This window comes from Salvia hispanica, chromosome 6 (assembly GCF_023119035.1).
Source record: "Salvia hispanica cultivar TCC Black 2014 chromosome 6, UniMelb_Shisp_WGS_1.0, whole genome shotgun sequence".
NCBI classification, from domain to species: domain Eukaryota; kingdom Viridiplantae; phylum Streptophyta; class Magnoliopsida; order Lamiales; family Lamiaceae; genus Salvia; species Salvia hispanica.
Genome location: NC_062970.1, coordinates 11,308,878 through 11,328,934, shown reverse-complemented (window position 1 = coordinate 11,328,934; position 20,057 = coordinate 11,308,878). Strand labels below are relative to the sequence as shown.

Sequence of the window (20,057 nt, the reverse complement as noted above, 5' to 3'; positions counted from 1 at the left end):
TTCAACTCACATTTCTTCACATTTCTTAAGACTAGCTCCAAATCAAACATGAACAGCATTTTGCGGACGGAGTATTTTATTTTTCTTACATTTCTCCTCTTTTTCTTCTATACTTAGATACAGTACTTTATTGTCTCAATTTAATTCAATAAATGGAACGGTCTCTAAAAAAACTCGTTTGTTGGAACAGTGATACCATAAAGATAAGCTGTTTTTTGGAAATGAAAAGGGAGAAAGAAAATCGGCGAGCTCGATGTCGCAGGCGTTCGAGGATTATCGAAAATGGCAAAAGCTAAGTTGGAAGTTTCCCACTCAAAGTCAAAAGCTTCAAGACAGATAAACACAGTGATAAAAGGATTCAAATCATCAAATCGTCCGTCATTTCATCCCATCAAAACCTCACCTTCAAAACTCGAAATTTCAAGAATTATATCCGATTAAACATATAAATATATAATGCGAGCGCCCTAGAAGGCTGTGCTGGGCTTAGTAGTTTTCTACTTGTATGTACCTGTTGTGTCTGAGTGTGTGTTGCTTATATATGTTTGTGTGTGTGTGAAAGAGAATAGAGAGAGAAAGAGTGAGTTAAAGACCACAGAATCCCAATGTTGCGGCTGTATCTTGTTGGATGGTGTTGCTCCATCATCAATCAAAATAATACTATAATTATTACTCCATTTTGGTAAGGATAGATCACGGATAAATCAAATCAACAAGAAATTAAGATCTATGGCGGCGAAAGCAGCAGCATTTGGTTTAGTCTCTGAGGCTGAAGAGGTTGCCCTAATGACCACCACCTCTTGCGGTGAAGGCCAAGGCGGCGGCGCCAAGCTGGTCCGAAAGAGGGCGGCGTCGGAGATGGAGATGGATTTGGACGGCGGCGATAGGTTAATTTGTCGGCGGACAAGCAATTATCCTAATCCATTAACCCCCAACTACTCCACTAGACCCAATTTCATTGAAAGCACCACCCAGCCTTTGCCCTCTCCTTTGCCTTTGCCTTCCGTGTGTGTTTTCTCCGGTCTGCCTCTTTTCCCTCCGGCGCCGGACCGAAACAGCCAGTCTCCGATGGAGGACACGATCGACGGCATCATCCGAGATCTCATCCACTCCTCCTCCCACGTCTCCATCCCTCAGCTCATCCTCAACGTCAGAGAAATCATCCACCCTTGCAACCCCAGCCTCGCCGCCCTCCTCGAGCAGCGCCTCCGCTCTCTCGACGACCGGAGGAGAAAGCCACCGCCCCAACAGCCACAGCCAATCAACAACAATGTATTGCTCTCGCAGGTGGGGTTTGGTGCTAATGACCCCTTGACTGATTGGTCCTCTCCCAGCACCCACATCCTCTTCCATCACAACAACATTCCTCCGACTACTATTACTACTACTACTGCTGCTGCTACGACAGCCACTTCCTTTGTCACAATGGACCATGTTCTTCAGCCAGAGCCACAAGAGCAGCCCACCAACCAGAAGAGCCCATCATCCACATCCCCATCAGCCACCATAAGGGAGAGGAAAGAGGAGCGACGGCAACAAGAGAAAGACGAGCAAGGCCTCCACCTCCTAACGCTACTCCTCCAATGCGCCGAGGCAGTATCAGCCGACAACCTGGAGGAGGCAAACAGGATGTTGCTCGAGATCTCGCAAGTGGCCACCCCATTTGGGACGTCCGCCCAGCGCGTCGCGGCCTACTTCTCCGAGGCAATGTCCGCCAGAATAGTCAGCTCCTGCTTGGGAATATACGCCGCGCTGCCAACTGTGCCACACGCCCAGAAGCTCGCCTCCGCGTTCCAGGTGTTCAACGGGATCAGCCCTTTCGTGAAGTTCTCGCATTTCACAGCCAACCAAGCAATTCAAGAGGCCTTTTCCGAGGAACCCATTAAATATGCACACAGTTTACAAAACTGCTAAAATGAGTTAACATCAATAACTAGCAAGAGTTTAAAGAAGAATACCAGATTCAATTTTCCCTGCACCAGTGAAATTCCTTGACTCCACTGTTAATTAAAAGAGCAGAAAAGTCCATTGAGGCATAAAAGGACCGATATTTCAGTTGTGAAATTCCAAAAAAATCCCGAATCTATGCGTCGGTCTATGCAGATGGTATAGATAATATGATAAGCATATGGCTAGTTCTCAATGAAGCAAAGATCCAAAGCAAGAGCTAGAAAAAATATATCGTAAGCTTCCCTGCAGGAACACTTATCTCCTTAGCTTCCCAAGTCCCCTCCGTGTCATCATTCTTCTCATTTTCGGCCACAACTCCCACAATCCTTCAGGCCCTATCTAGGCCACAACTATTAAATTGCACTATTCACAACTACAGACTATTTTTACTTATAAAATATAAAACATTGAAAAATTATAACACGGAAAAATTAAATTACAAACCCTAGAAATTAAAAATTACTACAAAAATTCATAATTTACAATTCCTAAAAAATTAGATAAAAAAAAAACTTTTTCTTCCTCATATTTGAGCGAAGAAAGTCATCTCATTGTGCAACTCGAGTTCGAACACCGACATTGTCGAGTATCTTTCTTGACCAAGTCCTTCAGATGGCTTAACTGCAATGAAATACTCATTTATGAAGTCAGGCATTGTGCAACTCAAGTTCGAACACCGATATTGCCGAGTATCCTTCTACGCCAAGTCCTTCAGATGGCATTACAATGAAATACTCATTTCTGATGGAGTCATACATCTTATGATATCTAGCGAAGGGTTGGGTGGCGGTGGCATAGTAGACTGACTCGTAGCTGGCCTCCCCTTTGCTTTCCTCTTCGCCCCTTTAGTCCACATTGGACGGCTTTGAGTGTTGGGGGATGAAATGAAGACGTCTTCGTCTTTCATGTTGAAGTCGATTGTAGACCTCCAACGCTCGTAGAGTAGTTTCCAGGGGTGGAAAATTTGGTTCTCTTCGGCGCATCACTTCCCATCGTTTCTGCCGCTCCACCGAATTTCGGGCTCCTCTAGAGAATCTTCCGGATGTCGTAGTACTTGAAGTGCTTCTTCCTGGCAAGGTAAAACTTCTTGTGGGTCATCGCCACGAGGTCCATCTCGGTGTGACTGCTTGGCCACATCCGGACCACGTTAGCCAACTAGCCGTTCCACTTCGAAATCTCCTTCTGAACGCGGCTCTAGTGCTTCCGAAGCTTCACGTAGTCACGCTCGGACGTCGCTACTGGTCGACCAATGTTAAACTTTGCGGCGACCCGCTCCTAGAACGCTTTACTGGCCTACTAGTTGCCGATGAAGTTCTTGGCCAGAAATAGGTATCCTCCAGGCTGCACTTCTTCGGGCCGCTTGTTGGGGTTTGGTGCCCCTTGCACAGCGGAAGACTTGTACAAAACAAATAAATCAGACGTAGGATCTATTTGACCGATTATGCGATTAATCAATTCACATGTTAAACAAATAATTCATGCTCATAGAAAGTAAATCCTAAAACATGAATTCTACGGTTTAGGGTTACCGATTTGATTCTCCAAAGAATCGACGATTGCTCGCGCCTTCTCCACGTGATAATCTTCAATACTAGACCACGGATCTTCTCTCTGGTTCCCGAACTGTATCTCGATATCAGGGTGGGCTGATCTTATCAAAATACTAGGACTCGAATAAAGAAGACAGAAGAAATCCTTCTCCAATTAGGAGAGAAATTCGAACTCCTCTAGGTAGAGGGAGATGAAAAATATGAGTAATAATAATGAATGATTTCTGTCTCCTTTATTCTTTTATTTATATTAAGTTCCTTCTTAGGCCCAGACAGAGATCTATGGAAGGTTTTGGATATGGGCTCCCCCAATTAGGTTTTTACTAATTAAATTGAACCCACAATTTAATACAAGCTTATATTGGAATATTACGAGCAGCCACTACAGAAGTAATATTGAACTCTCCCCATCCAAATCCGAAATTACAAGTAATCCGGGTTTCCACTTTGTTTATTATTTATTTCCCGCGCTTAAGATATAAATGTCCATTAATTAATTAATGTCTGCTATGGACTTAATTAATTAATATCTTATTAATTCCAAGAGTGGACTTAGCAAGAAACATTTATTTATTATTCATAGAGTAATAAAACTCCAACTGACCAGTTTTCCGAAAATAAAACCTTGTTCGAGCTCCTCTTGAGGACATTATCAAACGAGACTCACCTCGCGCACGATTCAACATAATAGCAATCCTAACACCGCTAGATATTAATCACCACTACCCAATATATCGGGATTATTGGGTTGCGAAAAACCCGCACCATTTGATAAGTCAAAATAGTGCATAATCAATACCGTATGCTCAATACTAACATATGTAGATTAAGAAATAGTATTTTATCAAGACCTAGTCTTTCAGTAAATAGCACATGTCTTGGCTGTTAGATCCGTTCAGTGCTATACCACACCAATGTCATCTTATTTCAGTAAGGCTTAGAAACATGCGGACTAACATTGCAACCTTTCACGATAGGTAGCCAAAGCCTATCTAGGTTGTGAAATTCTTCTTTTTATTTTGCAAAGCATTGCATAGATCTGACCGTGTTACCTTAAAGTGGACGACGCCCACAACCGGTCTACTAAGCAAAAGACTTAGATTTTGTTTACTTCTTATGCATTTAAATATTTGTAAAACATCTTATAAATGCACAAGCAAACACAATGTAATAATAATAGTGATTCTATTCGTGCGAGACTGCTCGAATAATACTGAATCGGGTTAAAAGTGGATTGTAGAGTTTTATGTATACAAGCAAGATTCTATTCGCGTGAAACTTGCTCGAAACATGCTTTTCACTATACCAAACCTAACACCGCTATCATCATCAGCAGATGCCACAACCTTGCCCTTCCCCACACGTTGGACGCCGGGCTCCATCTGACTGATGTCATACTCATAAGTACTAGCCGACAACGACAAGTCTACCGGGGTAGTGGTGGGCCCCATTTCTAGACTAGGAGCAACATGTTGCTCGGACGATGCTGGTAAGTATCAATTGTTGGACGCAACAAATTCTTCCAATATGCCGTTGGTCGCTGTTAAACCACTCCATACTAGAGAAATTGATATGAACAGAGATGAGAGAGAAATTGGTGCGAAGAAGAAAATGTTGTGAAATTGATATAAATAGGCAAAAGACGATTCTTTACAAAAAAATATGGGGTCTGAGTCTGGCCCGAGCGCTCGCAACGGGATGCATTCCATCATCTGCAACGTCGGGTCGGACGTCAATTAGACGCGCCCTCAGGCCCCTCCACCGGCCCCAGACGCGGCCCAGGCCCGACCTCCCTCACCTACAACGGACGCAGGCCGAGCCGTACCCTAGATGCGGTCCACCCCGGAGCACTGCAAATGGCCTAATAGATCAAAGATCCTCTTAGGTGGTGTTTGGTTCATTCAATAAGGTAATAGTAACGTACAATATGAAGAAGTCAAAATGTAGTTTAATTAAGATTAAATTAGTTATAGGGTTGAGGTGAGATGGACAATCATCAGATAATCAATGTAATCTTAACATTATGAAGATAATATAACATAAATGAAAATTCCAGTTGTATGAGATGAACAACATAGTGGAATGGATGAATATCCTCAAAAAGCATTTCGAATGACTTATTAGAATACTTATGTAACAATAATCACACAAACAATATAGGAAATTCCTAAATCAAGTAATTGTGTAAAAAATTATTATAATATGATTATGAATGATTGAAAACGGTACACGAAAGATGAATAGCATACTTGGTATACCTGTGTTGATAAAGGGTCTCGCGGAGGAACAGGAACAAGTTCATCATCCTCAACAGTTGCTTGTTGATGAAGCTGTTAGATAGATGAGATAAAATCTAGAGCAATGGTTATAGAATTGAGGAAGATAAAAGAGAGTAAGATGTTGGGAAAGTGGGGACGATCAGTAGACATGGCATAAATATGGTTGGAGAGACGGAAATGTCGACGAATAGCGGACTGAGAGGGAAAAAATTCTTAATATGGTCTGTAGGGATCAAATCATTTAATTGTTAGAGTTTAGTATACTGGAAAAACATCTTTCGTATGCTTATATATGTAATAACTCTTCTATCCATTTTTACCATTTAATGAGAAAGAATATTTTGTTACAATGTGTTTTGCTTATGGGTTATTTATGTATTTATGAGATGTTGAAATATGTTTTCCATTTAAATACATAGTTTAAGCAAAATGAGTCTAAGTCTTCTACACAGTAGACAAGTTGTGAGCGGCGTTCACAGTAGGTAACTTGTCGGTTCTTGCAGAAGGAAAACTGTTTCACAACCTAGATAGGCTTTGACTACCTATCGTGAAAGGTTGCGACGTCAGTCCGAAAGTTTCCTTACCTAAGGAATGAACGACGTCGGTGTGGTATAGCACTGAAATGATCAAACAGTAAGTTAAGTCTTTCTTGGCTATTTACTGAAAGACGAGGTCTCGGTGATTATAATTTCTTAATCATTGTTGACATAACATTGAGCATATGATATTAATTAAAAACTACTTTGACTTATCATATGGTGAGGGTATTTAGTTGCCCAAGAATCCTGATAGATTGGGTAGTGATCATTAATGTCTAAGTGGTGCTAGTATTGTTATTGCAATGAATCGTGTGCTGGGAGTGTTAGGATTGGTATACTGAAAAGCATATTTCGAGCATGTTGCACGGATAGAATTGTTTGTATACAATAAATTCTACAATCTACTTTTAACCCAAGGCGAGAAGAAGTAATTTTATCGCATTGATGTTTGCTTGTGCATTTATAAGATGTTTCTCAAACATTTAAATGTATAAGAAGCAAATAAGTCTAATTCTTCTACATAGTAGACTGGTCGTGAACGACGTTCACAGAAGGTGACGCAGTCGGATCTTTGTAGAAGAGAAATAGAATTTCACAACCTAGATAGACTTTGCTACCTATCGTGAAAGGTTGCGGTGTCAGTCCGCTTGTTTCCTTACCTTAGGAAATATCATGAATTAGGGTTTAATTCCTTAAAGCATGATTTATGTGCGTTCTTGTATGCAATTTTGATTGTTTAACATGTGGTTAATTGATCCCATAATCAGTCAAATAGATCTGGATGCATGATTTATTTGTTTATGCATGACTTCCGCTGTGCAAGGGGCACCAATCCCCAGCAGAGAGAGGCCAGTCTGATAATATCCTCAAGTGGTGTTTAGAAAAAAAGGTTTTATTATTCAGAAATTGTCAGTTGGAATTTATTCCATGATTAATAAATAATGTTTCTGAACCAGACCACTCTTGGAAAAGAAATTAATTAATAAAAGTCAGATAGCAGACTTGATATTAATTAATGGATATTTATACCTTTAACACAAGAAATGATTTAATTAAAGAGGAAGTCCCGGATTACTCGTAATTTCGGTTTGGACGGGCAGTCAATATTATATCTATAGTGGATGATAATAATATTTAAGTTTGGACTTGAATTAAATTAGTTTTAATTTAATTAGTGAAAGCCTGAACTGAGTCCCAATCTAATCCTCCATAGATCCCTGGTCTGGCAAAAAATAATTAACTTAATATAAAAGGGAGAAGAAGAGAAGACATAATTAATTAAGCGATAATTTTCGTTCTCTGCGATCTGTAAGAGAGTGAAATTTTGAGATTTAGGGTTCCTCAACCTAGAGATTTCTGTCTTCAATTCTTCTCCGGTTATTTAGGATTTTACAAGCTTTGCCCACACGAAGGTCAATCTCGAGTTAAAGGGAACAGATTAGAAGATATGTGGTTGAGATAAATTGAAGAAGGTGATTGAATTCAACTCTTGAATTCCTACGGTATGTTTTATTTAATTGCGTATATTCAATACGATTTGTGATTATATGCTTGTTTGAACATGATTCTAAGTTTACAATCTGAAAAAGCATGCTTAGATGTAAATCTTTCAATCAAACTAAATAGATTTTCGCTGCAAAACCAACATTAATTACCGGGACCTCTTTATAATTACACTGCTACTGAGATGGCTAATCTCAGAAGATACAAGCCGTAATACAAAAAGAGTATACAAGATTTACACACTACGACTAAGTATAAGTAATACAGAAGAAAAAACCCTAGCTACTATCTAATACTCTTCTGCATGAGAATTCCAGCTAAGCCACCGTGTTACCTGCACAAGATACACAAGTCAGTAAACGTAAGCAAGATCATCTCGGATCTAAACAAGTACAAACCACAGAGATCAAGTTAGAAGATGAGAATATGGCTCAGGTTGCACACGCAACTTCACAGGGCCAAAGACCTCCTTTATCTTCACCAACAAGTCACAAGGGAGCATCGCGAGACAAATCAGACCCCAAACCCTAGGGATCTACCGATTGCTACTTCGCTCAGACCAACTACCACACGAAAATCACTATCACACCTCAGATCCACCTCCGGAACCACTAGAGGTCACAAGTCTGTCAGATCACAAGAAATCGCCCTAAGTTCTTCACTCAATCGCCACAAATCAGAACTTAACCGTTCAATCTTGTGTCGAACCGATCTATCAGCACAAGGTTGACAGATCTACACTCTTAACTCACTCAACCAGAGGGAGAGAGTCAGCGGAGAAGAAGATCGGCGAAGACCAAAGATGAGAGATAGAGAGAAGTTTCTAGAGAGAATGAGGAGTACAAAAATATCCAAGAGAGAAAGAGAGAGAGTATCGTATGAATGAAGGAAGGGATAAAGGAGAATATAGTTTACACTCAGCAAACAAACACAACCATCAATCCAACGGCCAGGAGTTGTGATCCTCGTGGAGGTGTCACGCGGCAACATTCGGTGGCTCCCATGTAAGTAACAAGCCTCAACATGTTGGGCCACTCAAATAAGGATCCGAGCTTAGAATTAATTCAGCCCATTCGATTAATTCTTCAAGCCCAATTCCAGCCAGGTCCATTTATCTCACATATTCCACCTATCTCACATATTCCAGCCTAAACATATCTCACATTCTTCAAGCCCAACTCTATATATACGGCTCGTTAAATTTCGTAAATTTGAAACGTATAAATTCAATAATTGTGATTTTATTTTATTTCGGGAAGTCCTAGTGGAAGTCCTACATTGTGCAGTAGGATGTGAAGTCCTAGTGACGTGGCAGGAGGTTTTTGTGGGAAGTCCTCTTGGAAGTCCTAGTGGGAAGGGCGCTACCGGAGATGCTCTAAGCACAGAAACAACATAAGCAATATCAGGCCTAGTACTAACCATCAAGTACATCACAGAACCAATAGCATTTGCATGGGGAATCTACTAGACATATATCTACTAAGCACAGAAACAACATAAACAATATCAGGCCAAGTACTAACCATCAAGTACATCACATAACCAATAGCATTTGCATAGAGAATCTTTTTCATGGCAGCAATATCATCATCACACTTAAGACAAAGATCTTTACTCAGTAAAAAATGCGCAGCTAAAGGAACAGAAATAGGGAATCTTTTTCATGGCAGCAATATCATCATCAAACTTAGGACAAAGATCTTTACTCAGTAAAAAATGCGCAGCTAAAGGAACATAAACAGATTTAGCACCAACTATATTAAACTTTTGAAGAATCTTATGCACATAAGGCTCTTGGTGAAGCACCAGGATAGACTCCTTTCTATCCCTGAAAATATTAATCCCTAATATTTTCAGAGCATCACCCAAGTCCTTCATGTCAAAGTTCTAAAACAAAGCAGTTTGCATAGACTTGATAGACTTTATACAGGGTCCCATAATAAGCATGTCATCAACATAAAGCAACAAGAACACATGAACATTACCAAGATTTTTAACATAGATGCATGCATCAAAGGTACTCCTAACAAAGCCTAACTTTTGTATACAAGTATTGAACTTGATGTTCCACTGTCTAAAGGACAGATTCAAGCCATATAGAGCATTTTTCAATAAGAAAACATGATTGGGAAACTTGGGGTTAACAAATCCTTCAGACTGTTTCATGTAAATAGGTTTAACAAGATCACCATGATGAAAAGCAGCTTTGACATCCATGTGTTACATTTCCTAATTAAAGTAAGCACATAAAGCAAGAATAAGTCTGACAGTAGTAAATTTCACAGCAGGAACAAATATTTTAGTGTAATCTACCCCCTCTTGCTGACTAAACCCTTTGGCCACTAATCTGGCCTTGTACCGAATACCATCTATCTCATTTTTCAGCTTATAAAGCCACCTGCAATCAACTACAGAAGCACCAACATGTAAAGGAACAAGAATCTAAGTATGGTCCCCTCCGTGGCTCTGATACCACCGTAGGGATAGATCATTTGTGATACACTAATTATCAGGACCTCTTTTTAATTACGCCGCTACTGAGATGGCTAATCTCAGAAGATACAAGCCGTAATAAAAAAAGAGTATACAAGGTTTACAGACTACGACTAAGTACAAGTAATACAAAAGAAAAAACCCTAGCTGCTATCTGATGTTATTCTGCATCAGAATTCCAGCTAAGTCACTGTGTTACCCGCACACTAGATACACAAGTCAGTAAACGTAAGCAAGATCCTCTCGGATCTAAACAAGTACAAACCACAGAAAGCAAGTTAAAAGATGAGAATATGGCTCAGGTTGCACACGCAACTTAACAGGCCCAAAGACCTGCTCTATCTTCACCAACAAGTCACAAGGGAGCACCGCGAGACAAATCAGACCTCAAACCCTAGGGATCTACCGATTACTACTTCGCTCCAACCAACTACCACATGAAAATCACCATCACACCTCAGATCCACCTCCGAAACCACTAGAGGTCACAGGTCTCTCAGATTACAAGAAATCGCCCGAAGTTCTTCACTCAATTGCCACAGATCTGAACTTAACCGTTCAATCTTGCGTCAAATCGATCTATCAACACAAGGGTTTACAGATCTACACTCTTCACTCACTTAACTAGAGGGAGAGAGTCAGCGGAAAAGAAGATCGGTGTAGACCGAAGCTGAGAGAGAGAGAAAAGTTTTTAGAGAGAAGGAGGAGCACAAAATATCCAAGAGAGAGAGAGAGAGTATCGTATGAATGAAGGAATGGATAAGAGAGTATAGTTTACACTCAGCGAACAAACACAACCATCAATCCAATGGCCAAAAGTCGTGATCCTCAAGGAGGTGCCACGCAGGCAGCAATCGGTGGCTCCCTCCGGTATTTAACGGGCCTCAACAAGTTGGGCCACTCAAATAAGGATCCGGCTTAGAATTAATTCAGCCCATTCGATTAATCATTCAAACCCAATCTCAATTAGGTCAAATTAGAAGACCCATATGTCGTATGTAAACACGCATGTGCATAATGTGTGTCAGTTAAAGACGTGACATACCATTCTTTTTGAAATATATCAATCTGCGTCTCATTTTGGAATTTTGTTTTTTGGCGCAAAAACATGTGTTGTAAGAGTGTATATCACGTCTATTGTTGTTTTATTATACTACTCCATATTTTTTTATGGGTGATTGTGATTCTGAGTTTGTATTGAAATGGAAAAATGGTCCAACTCCTAGCTCTGGGTATAATATATGATCTACCATGTTTGTAAGCTATTATTATTGATGCACTTTTTATTAGCACTAAAAATACCTGCAAGTATACAGGGTAGAAATAGTATAGTTAATGGTCAGTATCGGAAATCGAACACAGAGAAAACAATCACAAATTGTCTACCTTCTATTAAGTTTCTTCCACTATTTGAAAAACCGAAAGATTTTTGGAATTTTGAAAATAAAAACTTTAAAAACAGAATTAAACAACTTAAGCAGATAAAACACAGAGATAAATCAGATAAGATAAGGGAATTCCAGGGATGTGCTTTCACAGTTATGGTTATACAAATTCCAACTACAACACCCAAGCACAATTCTTACTTCAGTAGGACGAGTCGCCTAAGTTTTGCCCATGCGGTACAAACGTAGATTACTTCACTAGGGGCGTTAATCCTAGATTTGTTACTCCCTAAAGCTCCTAAGACCCTTGAAAAGTCCCCACTCTCAGTTTGTCGTTTTAAGGGAAGCTAATTGTAGTGTCAACTAAGTCAATCTAACTCACCAACCTCCTCTCATGATTATGTAGCAAGTCTATTAGATCATCACAGAATGTGTCAATCAAACGTGAAGCAATTATCCTGAACTTTGAATAGAAACAAAGTAAAAACAAAACGGATATTAAATAAAAAGGAATTGTATAACCAAAATCGTTACTAACACATCTCTAAAATTCTATGAATTTAGTTACACATGGTAGAATAATCTAAAGACATAGTTTTTAGGAAAATCATAAAGAAAATAAGAACTAAATCAAATAAAATCCTAAGATTGAATCCTTGTAGCCTTAATTTTTTCTTGAATCCTTCTTCAAAACCCTTGCACTTTGATGAACAAAGATGAACTCTCAAATATTATGCTCTGGAATTATGCAGCAAAAAGAAGATCCTTGTTGAAGAGGTTTGAGGGAGTATATATAGCCATAAATTTGAGCATCCTTAATTAAGGCAAAAAGTAGCCAAGTATGGTAAATCTTGGGGAAAAAATAGATCAACTCTGTGCGTCGCGTTTTTCCAGCGGGCCGCTGCACCTTGGCCAACGGTCGCTGTGGGTTGATTCGTAGCCTCTGCCTCTTGAACAACAATCATCACGTAGCTTCTGGATCTCTTGGAACGGTCGCTGCGCACACCCCAGCGGTCGCTAGGCGTGTTCATCTTTTCAGCACAACTTTCTCGGAGCGGACCGCTATTGGCTTAGCGGACCGCTGGACGTCTCGAAAGCTCTAGATTTCCAACTTCGACTTTTAGCTATCTTTTTAGGCTCAAATATGCACATTTCTCACAAAATACAGCAATATACTAAAATAGATAAAAATCTGCAATTAATGGACGTGTAGTGCAACTTTGACACTCAAAACGGACCAAAATATGGCCTTAAAATAGTGCAAAATCCGAGTGTATCAATTATAGAGAATGTAATGATAATATCACGTGATGATAATATCATATTATCAGTTAGTTTCAACGGTATGTGAATATTTGGAATAGATATAGATGCACGCATGATTAGTTTAATATATAGATATCTTGTACTTAGTGGAACAAGGATCACTTATACAGCTACACTAGTAGATGATAATTACATAGAGTATATGTCTGGTGTGGCTGAAATCTAATAGTCTAAAAAAAATCAATCGGTCAATGCTCATAAGTCATAACAAGGGATCAGACAGATGCCACCAAAGATGTCTCAATTGAAAGGGTTGGCAAAAATGATTAATAAAACGTTGATGGATCGTGTTAGATGCATTGTATTGGAGTTAAAAACTTCCTTAATCAGTTTGGGGAGAAGCTTTATATGTTGCTGCTTTTGTTATTAATCTGAATACTACGATTGCTTTGCAGGGTGATGTTCCAGAAAATGTTTGGACATGAAAGAATACCTCTTATGATAATTTGAGTGTGTTTTGTTGCAAAACATATGTTCATTTTCCTAGAGATAAGAGGTCAAATTTAGATGCTAAAGCAAGACAATGCATCTTCTCCCTGGGTGATTTTATCATCTTATTGATTTATGTTAATGATATGTAAGTGTTTTCAGAATTTCTTAGTTGAAGCATGAGTTGAGCAAGTTCTTCAAAATAAAATATTTGGGGCCAGTGAAGATAATAATTGTAATAAGCATATCAAGAGATAGAAAAGAAGAGAGATTGTGGCTATCAGAAGAAATGTACATTGGCAGATTTTAAATGGAGAAGGCTAAGCCGGTTATCACTCTATTGACGACACATATGAAGTTGAGTAACAAACAGATTCAATCCATTGCTGAAGAAAATGAAGAAATAAATAATATTCCTTATTTTTCTAATATTGTTAATCTGATGTATGTTCAATACCCAATTTAGCTCATGCAGTTGGTTTACTGTGCATAATTCTCTTCAATAGAGCATTGAAATATATAGTAAAATGGATTTTGAGATATCTTTGTAGGTACTCCAAATTTAAAGCTTGATTTGGAGATGGAAAATTCGTACTCACCGGTTATATAGATTTTAATTTGACTGGAGATGTAAGATGTTGATACCTTAAGGTCTACTTCAGGGTTCTTGAATACTTTTGCAGGAGAAGTTGTTCCTCTGCAATCTAGATTGAAAAAATGTGTAGCTTTGTCGACAAAAAAAAGCTGAGTTTATTGCAACTACAAAAGCGTGCAAAGAGATGTTACTCCCACCGTCCCATAAAAATAGGCCAATTAGGATTGACACAAGTTTTAATACACAATTGGCAAAGCAAGAGAGAATGAGAAAAGTAGTTGAAAGTAGTTGAAATTGTGTAGTGGATGGTGGGACCCATAAATGATAAAGTAAACGTATCACGCCTGCATTTTCTAAGGATAGAAAACACGGTTGATCGCGACTAGGGGAGGATTAAAGAAGCGGGGAAGAAAGGGGGAAAAAAACACAACTCGACTATAGCTCGGAATAAATGGGAAATAGCTCGAATAAAGTCAGAGTATCTCAACAATCAACAACTCAAAAAGAATATTATCTCAGCAATACAAGAACTCAAAAGAATGACAACTACTCAGCGGAAGCATTCGAGAGAAGGAATATGCCACGTGTGAAGACATGACACATTCTGAACATCTAAATATTGAAATTTCTTCAACGGCCTTGCTCAACACCCACCACACTCATCACAACTCAACCTGCACATTTTTAAAACATATGCAGAGCTGAGTACTTGGTGTACCCAGTGAACACATGCCAAAATAATTTCCATAAAATATTGCGTCAACATTTAAAAGTGAACTTGGGGTTTTAAAAAAGACCGAGTCACCAAAATATATACTCGTTTAGAAGTATGGCCACACAACCCATTTTTCTCTCTCCTCATACCATATATGAACCTCATATGTGAAACGAAAACGTGGCCACATTCTCGATCATCAGACCGGCCAACTCGAAAGATAGCGCATGATCCCCTTTGTGTACACTAACTTGAATAGAGACTCCCTCCCTAGACAAACCGAATTCGATTAAAATCATAACATCTAGTAGGGACTCACTCCCCACTAGGCGATCATATAGGCACATCCTCTAAAATAAAATACGGCATGACACAATATATTTAGAATTTAAGCACATTGGAATTTAAGCACATAACTCATATAACCCTACACAATCATGTAGGATAAAACGTCCACCTTATTCACTTAAATCCTCAACTTTATCTTTCTGTTCCGTCCTCAAATGGCGTGCAAAAAAAATCTCCCCTCGATCTTATTTTGAAAATTCTGAAACCCGCGCACTTCGATTAAAAGCAGCCAGACTCTTTAACAAAAATCCAATCCCTTACTCTACTAGTTGCTGGCCCATGTTCAACACAACCAACTCCATTATTTCCTTGGCCCAACTTCTAATGTTTAAATATTGGCCCAAACAACAAAACTAAGAATATTATATCTCTTCTTCTCTTCTCCATCTCCTCTCCGTCTACTCTCTCTAAAAAAAATCTCCAATTGAAATCAACACAGCCCCATATTGAAATCAACAGTCACTTGATTCCTTCTATTTTTTTTTTCCTCTTTCAAATTCTGTCGACATCTCCGATCCGAAATCAAAAGAGAACTCTCCTCCATTTCTCCATCAATCTCGCGGCTGAGTTCCTCCTTTTCTCTCTCGCATTGCAGCACCGCCGTGAGTCGCGGCTGCTGTTGCTGCCACTGCCGGGATCGCCACCGCTGCACTCTCGGAGTTTCATCAGCCCGCTGCTGCTGTTCATGCGAGCCGATTTGGGTGAGTTTTACTATTGGAGTTGATGAATTTGTTTGAAGGCTACCGCTCTCTATCTCTCGGTTTCTCTTTGGACTTTGAACGAAAACAAATCTGACTTTGGTAAACTCTAATCTCTTTTCTCTAATTCAGTTCTTCCATACTTCTCTTCGCAGGAAACTGATTTGAGAGGTAGAATGCATATATATATATGTAGGTAGTTGCCGATTCATTCCTATTTTTCAGGTTTCGTGACTCATGGCCAGATTTCTTGGTAACAGATTTGAGGGGAGGAATATCTCATGCGTTTAAAATCAGAGTCAGGCTTCTCCAAACTGTGGACTTCAAAAAATAGTTCCACAAAGTGAATTGGGCTCGGAAAAATGAATAAATTGGGATAGAAAAAGAATAATTGCTATAGGCCCAAAAGTAAAATCCTTCTATCGATAAAAGAAGCAAAGACGAAAATTTTTCAGATGCACAAACGACCTCCTTTCGAGAACAAATAAAAAGATAGAAAAAGTCGGGGTGTTACAAAACGAGAATGAGAAAAAGATAGCCATAAATGGATATGAACTATTTATGTGTGATGAATGATAAATGAAATATGACCTATTTCTATGGGACAGATGAAGTATATTTGAAGAGGTTCTAGAACTTGGTTACCATGTCATACTTGTGATAGTCAAAGTGCAATACAAATTGCAAAGCGTCCTACTTTTTCATTCCAAGTAAAAATATATTGATGCGAGGCATCTTTGGATACGTCACGTGCTTAATGAAAAGTTGATTGAACTTGAGAAAGATCATATGGGTGATAATCGTACTAGTATGCTGACCAAGATTTTGTTAGATGTAATTTTGAAGTTTGTTGTTCTCTTTCTAGAATGACAAGATCCTCCACATAATAGTGAGTCGGCAGATTTGTTAGGTTATACTTTCTCGTCCCATTAAAGATAACTCACTTTCCTTTTTTATTTGTCCAAACTAAGATGATCCACTACTCAAAATGGAAACATATTTTTTTTTACTTTATTATCTATCTCTTACTTTACTCTCTCCACTTCACACACAAAATAAAGTTGCATAAATTCTCATGCCACCCAAGGAATGAGTCATCTTCCTTGGGACGGAGGAAGTGGCTCTCAACTTGTGGAAAAAGACCCAAATGGAACTTACCCATTAAATAGGTCAAAGGAAAACATATTAAAACTACCGTGTAGGAGCCATGTAATATTGAGAAAAGTGAGAGAAAAACATGTAGAAAGAAAGAAGAGAAAAAGTGTGTTGTTCAAGTTTCCTACAGAACATAGTATTGGTTTTCATCATGATCGGAGGTCCAAACGTTGTCCGATCGTCCCCGAAATTTTAATCGGAGGTAGATGACTTGCCAAACTTCATTCGGACCAAAGGAAATTGAGTTTGAACGGTTAGATCTTAAGTTATTAATATTTGAACGTGGCTACCAATGTTTTCGTCTACTCATACTTTGAAGTTGTGTTTATTGTCTAGTACCTTCGTTGTATTGTTAAGACTGGATATCATTGTAAAATTCTTGGTTGTATTCTCTCCTTGGTGATCGAGGATTTGGCAGATCAGTAGGTCTCATGGTTTTTATCTCTTCACGTTGAAGAGATGAGGAGTGTTCCACGTAAAATCTTGGTTTTGATATTTTCTGATATCACTTGTTATTATCTCATTGATTCAGCTACATTAGAGCATCTCCAACCATTACACTAAACTCAAACCTATTGATTTTACTCCAACCATTTACACTAAACTCAAACCAAAAAGAATATTCTCCACTTATTTATCTTTCATACTTTTCAATCATGCCTATATATTTTATCTAAATGACACACTAATCCCCATGACACTTTGTTAATAACTTAACTTAAATTAAATAATATAATAAAATTTATTAATCAATATAATTATATAAGAAATCTATTATTTATTAAATTAAAGATCACATAATTTTAAAAATTTAAATACAATAAAAATACTATAAAAAATATCACACCTTAATGTTTTCCTATTGTAGAATTTCCATACTGTGTACGTATCATTTTAATGATTAACAATTATTTGTTATAATTAATAGCATATTTAGTTTGATACTAGACATTAGACGTATTGGTTTAAAATAAATAATTCTTGATATTGAAAAACAAAACCTACCCAATTATATACTGACTCTTTCCAATTATATATATGTAGTATTATGATTAATATAAGTTTAACTAATGAATAAAAATGTGTATTATATTAATACGGGTCATCCCACTAATTAACTAAGTAACCAAATATTAATATAATTAAATTAGGTTAACTAATAGAATCATCTTCTTCTCCACTGTTCTTTTCCACGCCGCACTGTTCTGTAAGTTCTTCTCTCTGCATTTTAATTTCTCTTCCTTCCTTTTTCTTTCTATTTTGATAAATATAAAATGATTTGGACTTGAATGTAATAAACTAAAAGTGTTTGATAATTGATATGGATTTAGTGTAAACCTAAATAGGGAGGTAATCAATTGCTAACTAATTACCAATCCCAAATTGAGACCAATTTTCAACCATTAGATTAGAAGATCTTGTGGTTAATATAATGCCAAGTGTAATATATTTTAAATTTAAATAATTATTAATTAAATTAAAAGGGTATTAATGTCAAATCCTATATATAGTAATTATAACTAACTACTTTCTCTCTCCTCAAAATCATCTCAAATCTTTAAATTTACGTAACTCTCTCAATTTAAATTATTTTTTCGCAAAAAAAAATATATCAAATTAAAGATAATTTAATAAGGATTCCAACGAGATCTCAATTGCATATGTTCCGACGACGTTCGGATGATGAAATTTGATATTTTTTATTTTAGTTTTCGTAAATGTTGATAACCAGATTTTTATCAACAAATACATCAAAAAATCTCAATAAAACCATGTAAAAATCTCAATAAATATGTGTTGATATTTTCTTGTACTAATGTTGATATTCTTATATCATATTGTTGATATTTGTAATACACAATGTCGATATAAAAAAACACTCACGAAAATTATCATATGATAACATAATGACGATATTACCCTTTTGTTGATATTTTGTCTACTATTTATTGAGATTTGTGAGCTTTAATCTCATCCACTCATTTTAAAATCCAAGGGTGGAGATTTAGTCTTGATTTTGGATTAGGGTGCTATAAGCATTAGAATAAGACCCAACCTAAATATGTGTATTTTTTCTTCAAAAACTTATAATAAGATTGGTTTTCTAGTACCTTGAAGGAAATATTCTACTGCATTTTAGGTTTTGCATTACTGTTGGAGATGGTCATAGTTGTTAGTCTATTGTGCTTCTAAGTTCTAACGTATTCTTGTAAATTGGAGAGATTTATTTATTTGTTGCGCTTAAAATTAGACCACTCCTCCCAACATGACGTCGCTCTCTACTCCCGTGTAGTTTGTTTACATATAGAACTCGGACATAATTGCTTGTGAAAGAATGCACCTACACTAGTACATTTTGGTATGCTGTATAATCTTGTGGCTAAGAAGTGAAATAGGACGAAAAGTACCCTTTCTATCTAGTTTCCTTATTATAGCTTTAGTCATTTTCATGTCACTGTTTTGAACGTCAAATGAATAACACAATAAGACGCATCCTCAAATTGGCATGCATTCTCATTGAGTACCTACTTAATTACATAATAAAACGCCAAGCTCAAATTAGCATTGTATCCAAAATTCGTTAAAATAGATGGGACCCGGCTAAATTCCAACCAAATTTTTACAAGCAGTAAAATATACTCCCTCCGTTTCATGAGAATAGAAACTTCTAAAATATACTGATTTTAATGCAAAATTGATAAAATAAAAGAGATATAGAAAGAAAGTGTGTTAAGAGTGTCCACAGTGGTTTGACAAGCCGCCTCCCGCTGCAGCCCCCCTTCTCCCACAGCCATGCCCTCGCCGCGGCTTGTCGGCGCCGCACAATAGGAGCCCCGTCCACCGCCCCCCCTCTCCCTCAGCCACGTCCACGGCCCTCCGTTTCCGCTGCTATAGGGAGCCGCGGCTCCCTATTGTGCACGCTCTAATGGAAAATGAGTCTCACCTTATTAGATGAAGAGAATTTTCCTAAAATAAAAGGTTTTTATTTTTAGAGAACGGATCAAAAAGAAAAGAATTTCTATTTTTAAGGGATAGAGTAATTAAGTATCAATAAGCCACACAATATATCTCTATAAAAACCTAATCCCTTC

General features: G+C 37.9%; 1 protein-coding gene across 1 annotated transcript; it reads left to right on the top strand.

Moving 5' to 3' along the window:
* The first annotated feature begins 274 nt into the window (after positions 1–274).
* Positions 275–1,914, top strand: LOC125194685 (protein SCARECROW-like). Its single transcript, XM_048092928.1, has one exon. The coding sequence runs from the start codon at positions 730–732 to the stop codon at positions 1,912–1,914; it is 1,185 nt and encodes a 394-aa protein (XP_047948885.1). The 5' UTR covers positions 275–729.
* Positions 1,915–20,057: the final 18,143 nt, after the last annotated feature.

Bases quoted from the DNA above. Each gene is read 5' to 3' on its own strand.
- LOC125194685 (XM_048092928.1), top strand. From the start codon at position 730: ATGGCGGCGAAAGCAGCAGCATTTGGTTTAGTCTCTGAGGCTGAAGAG.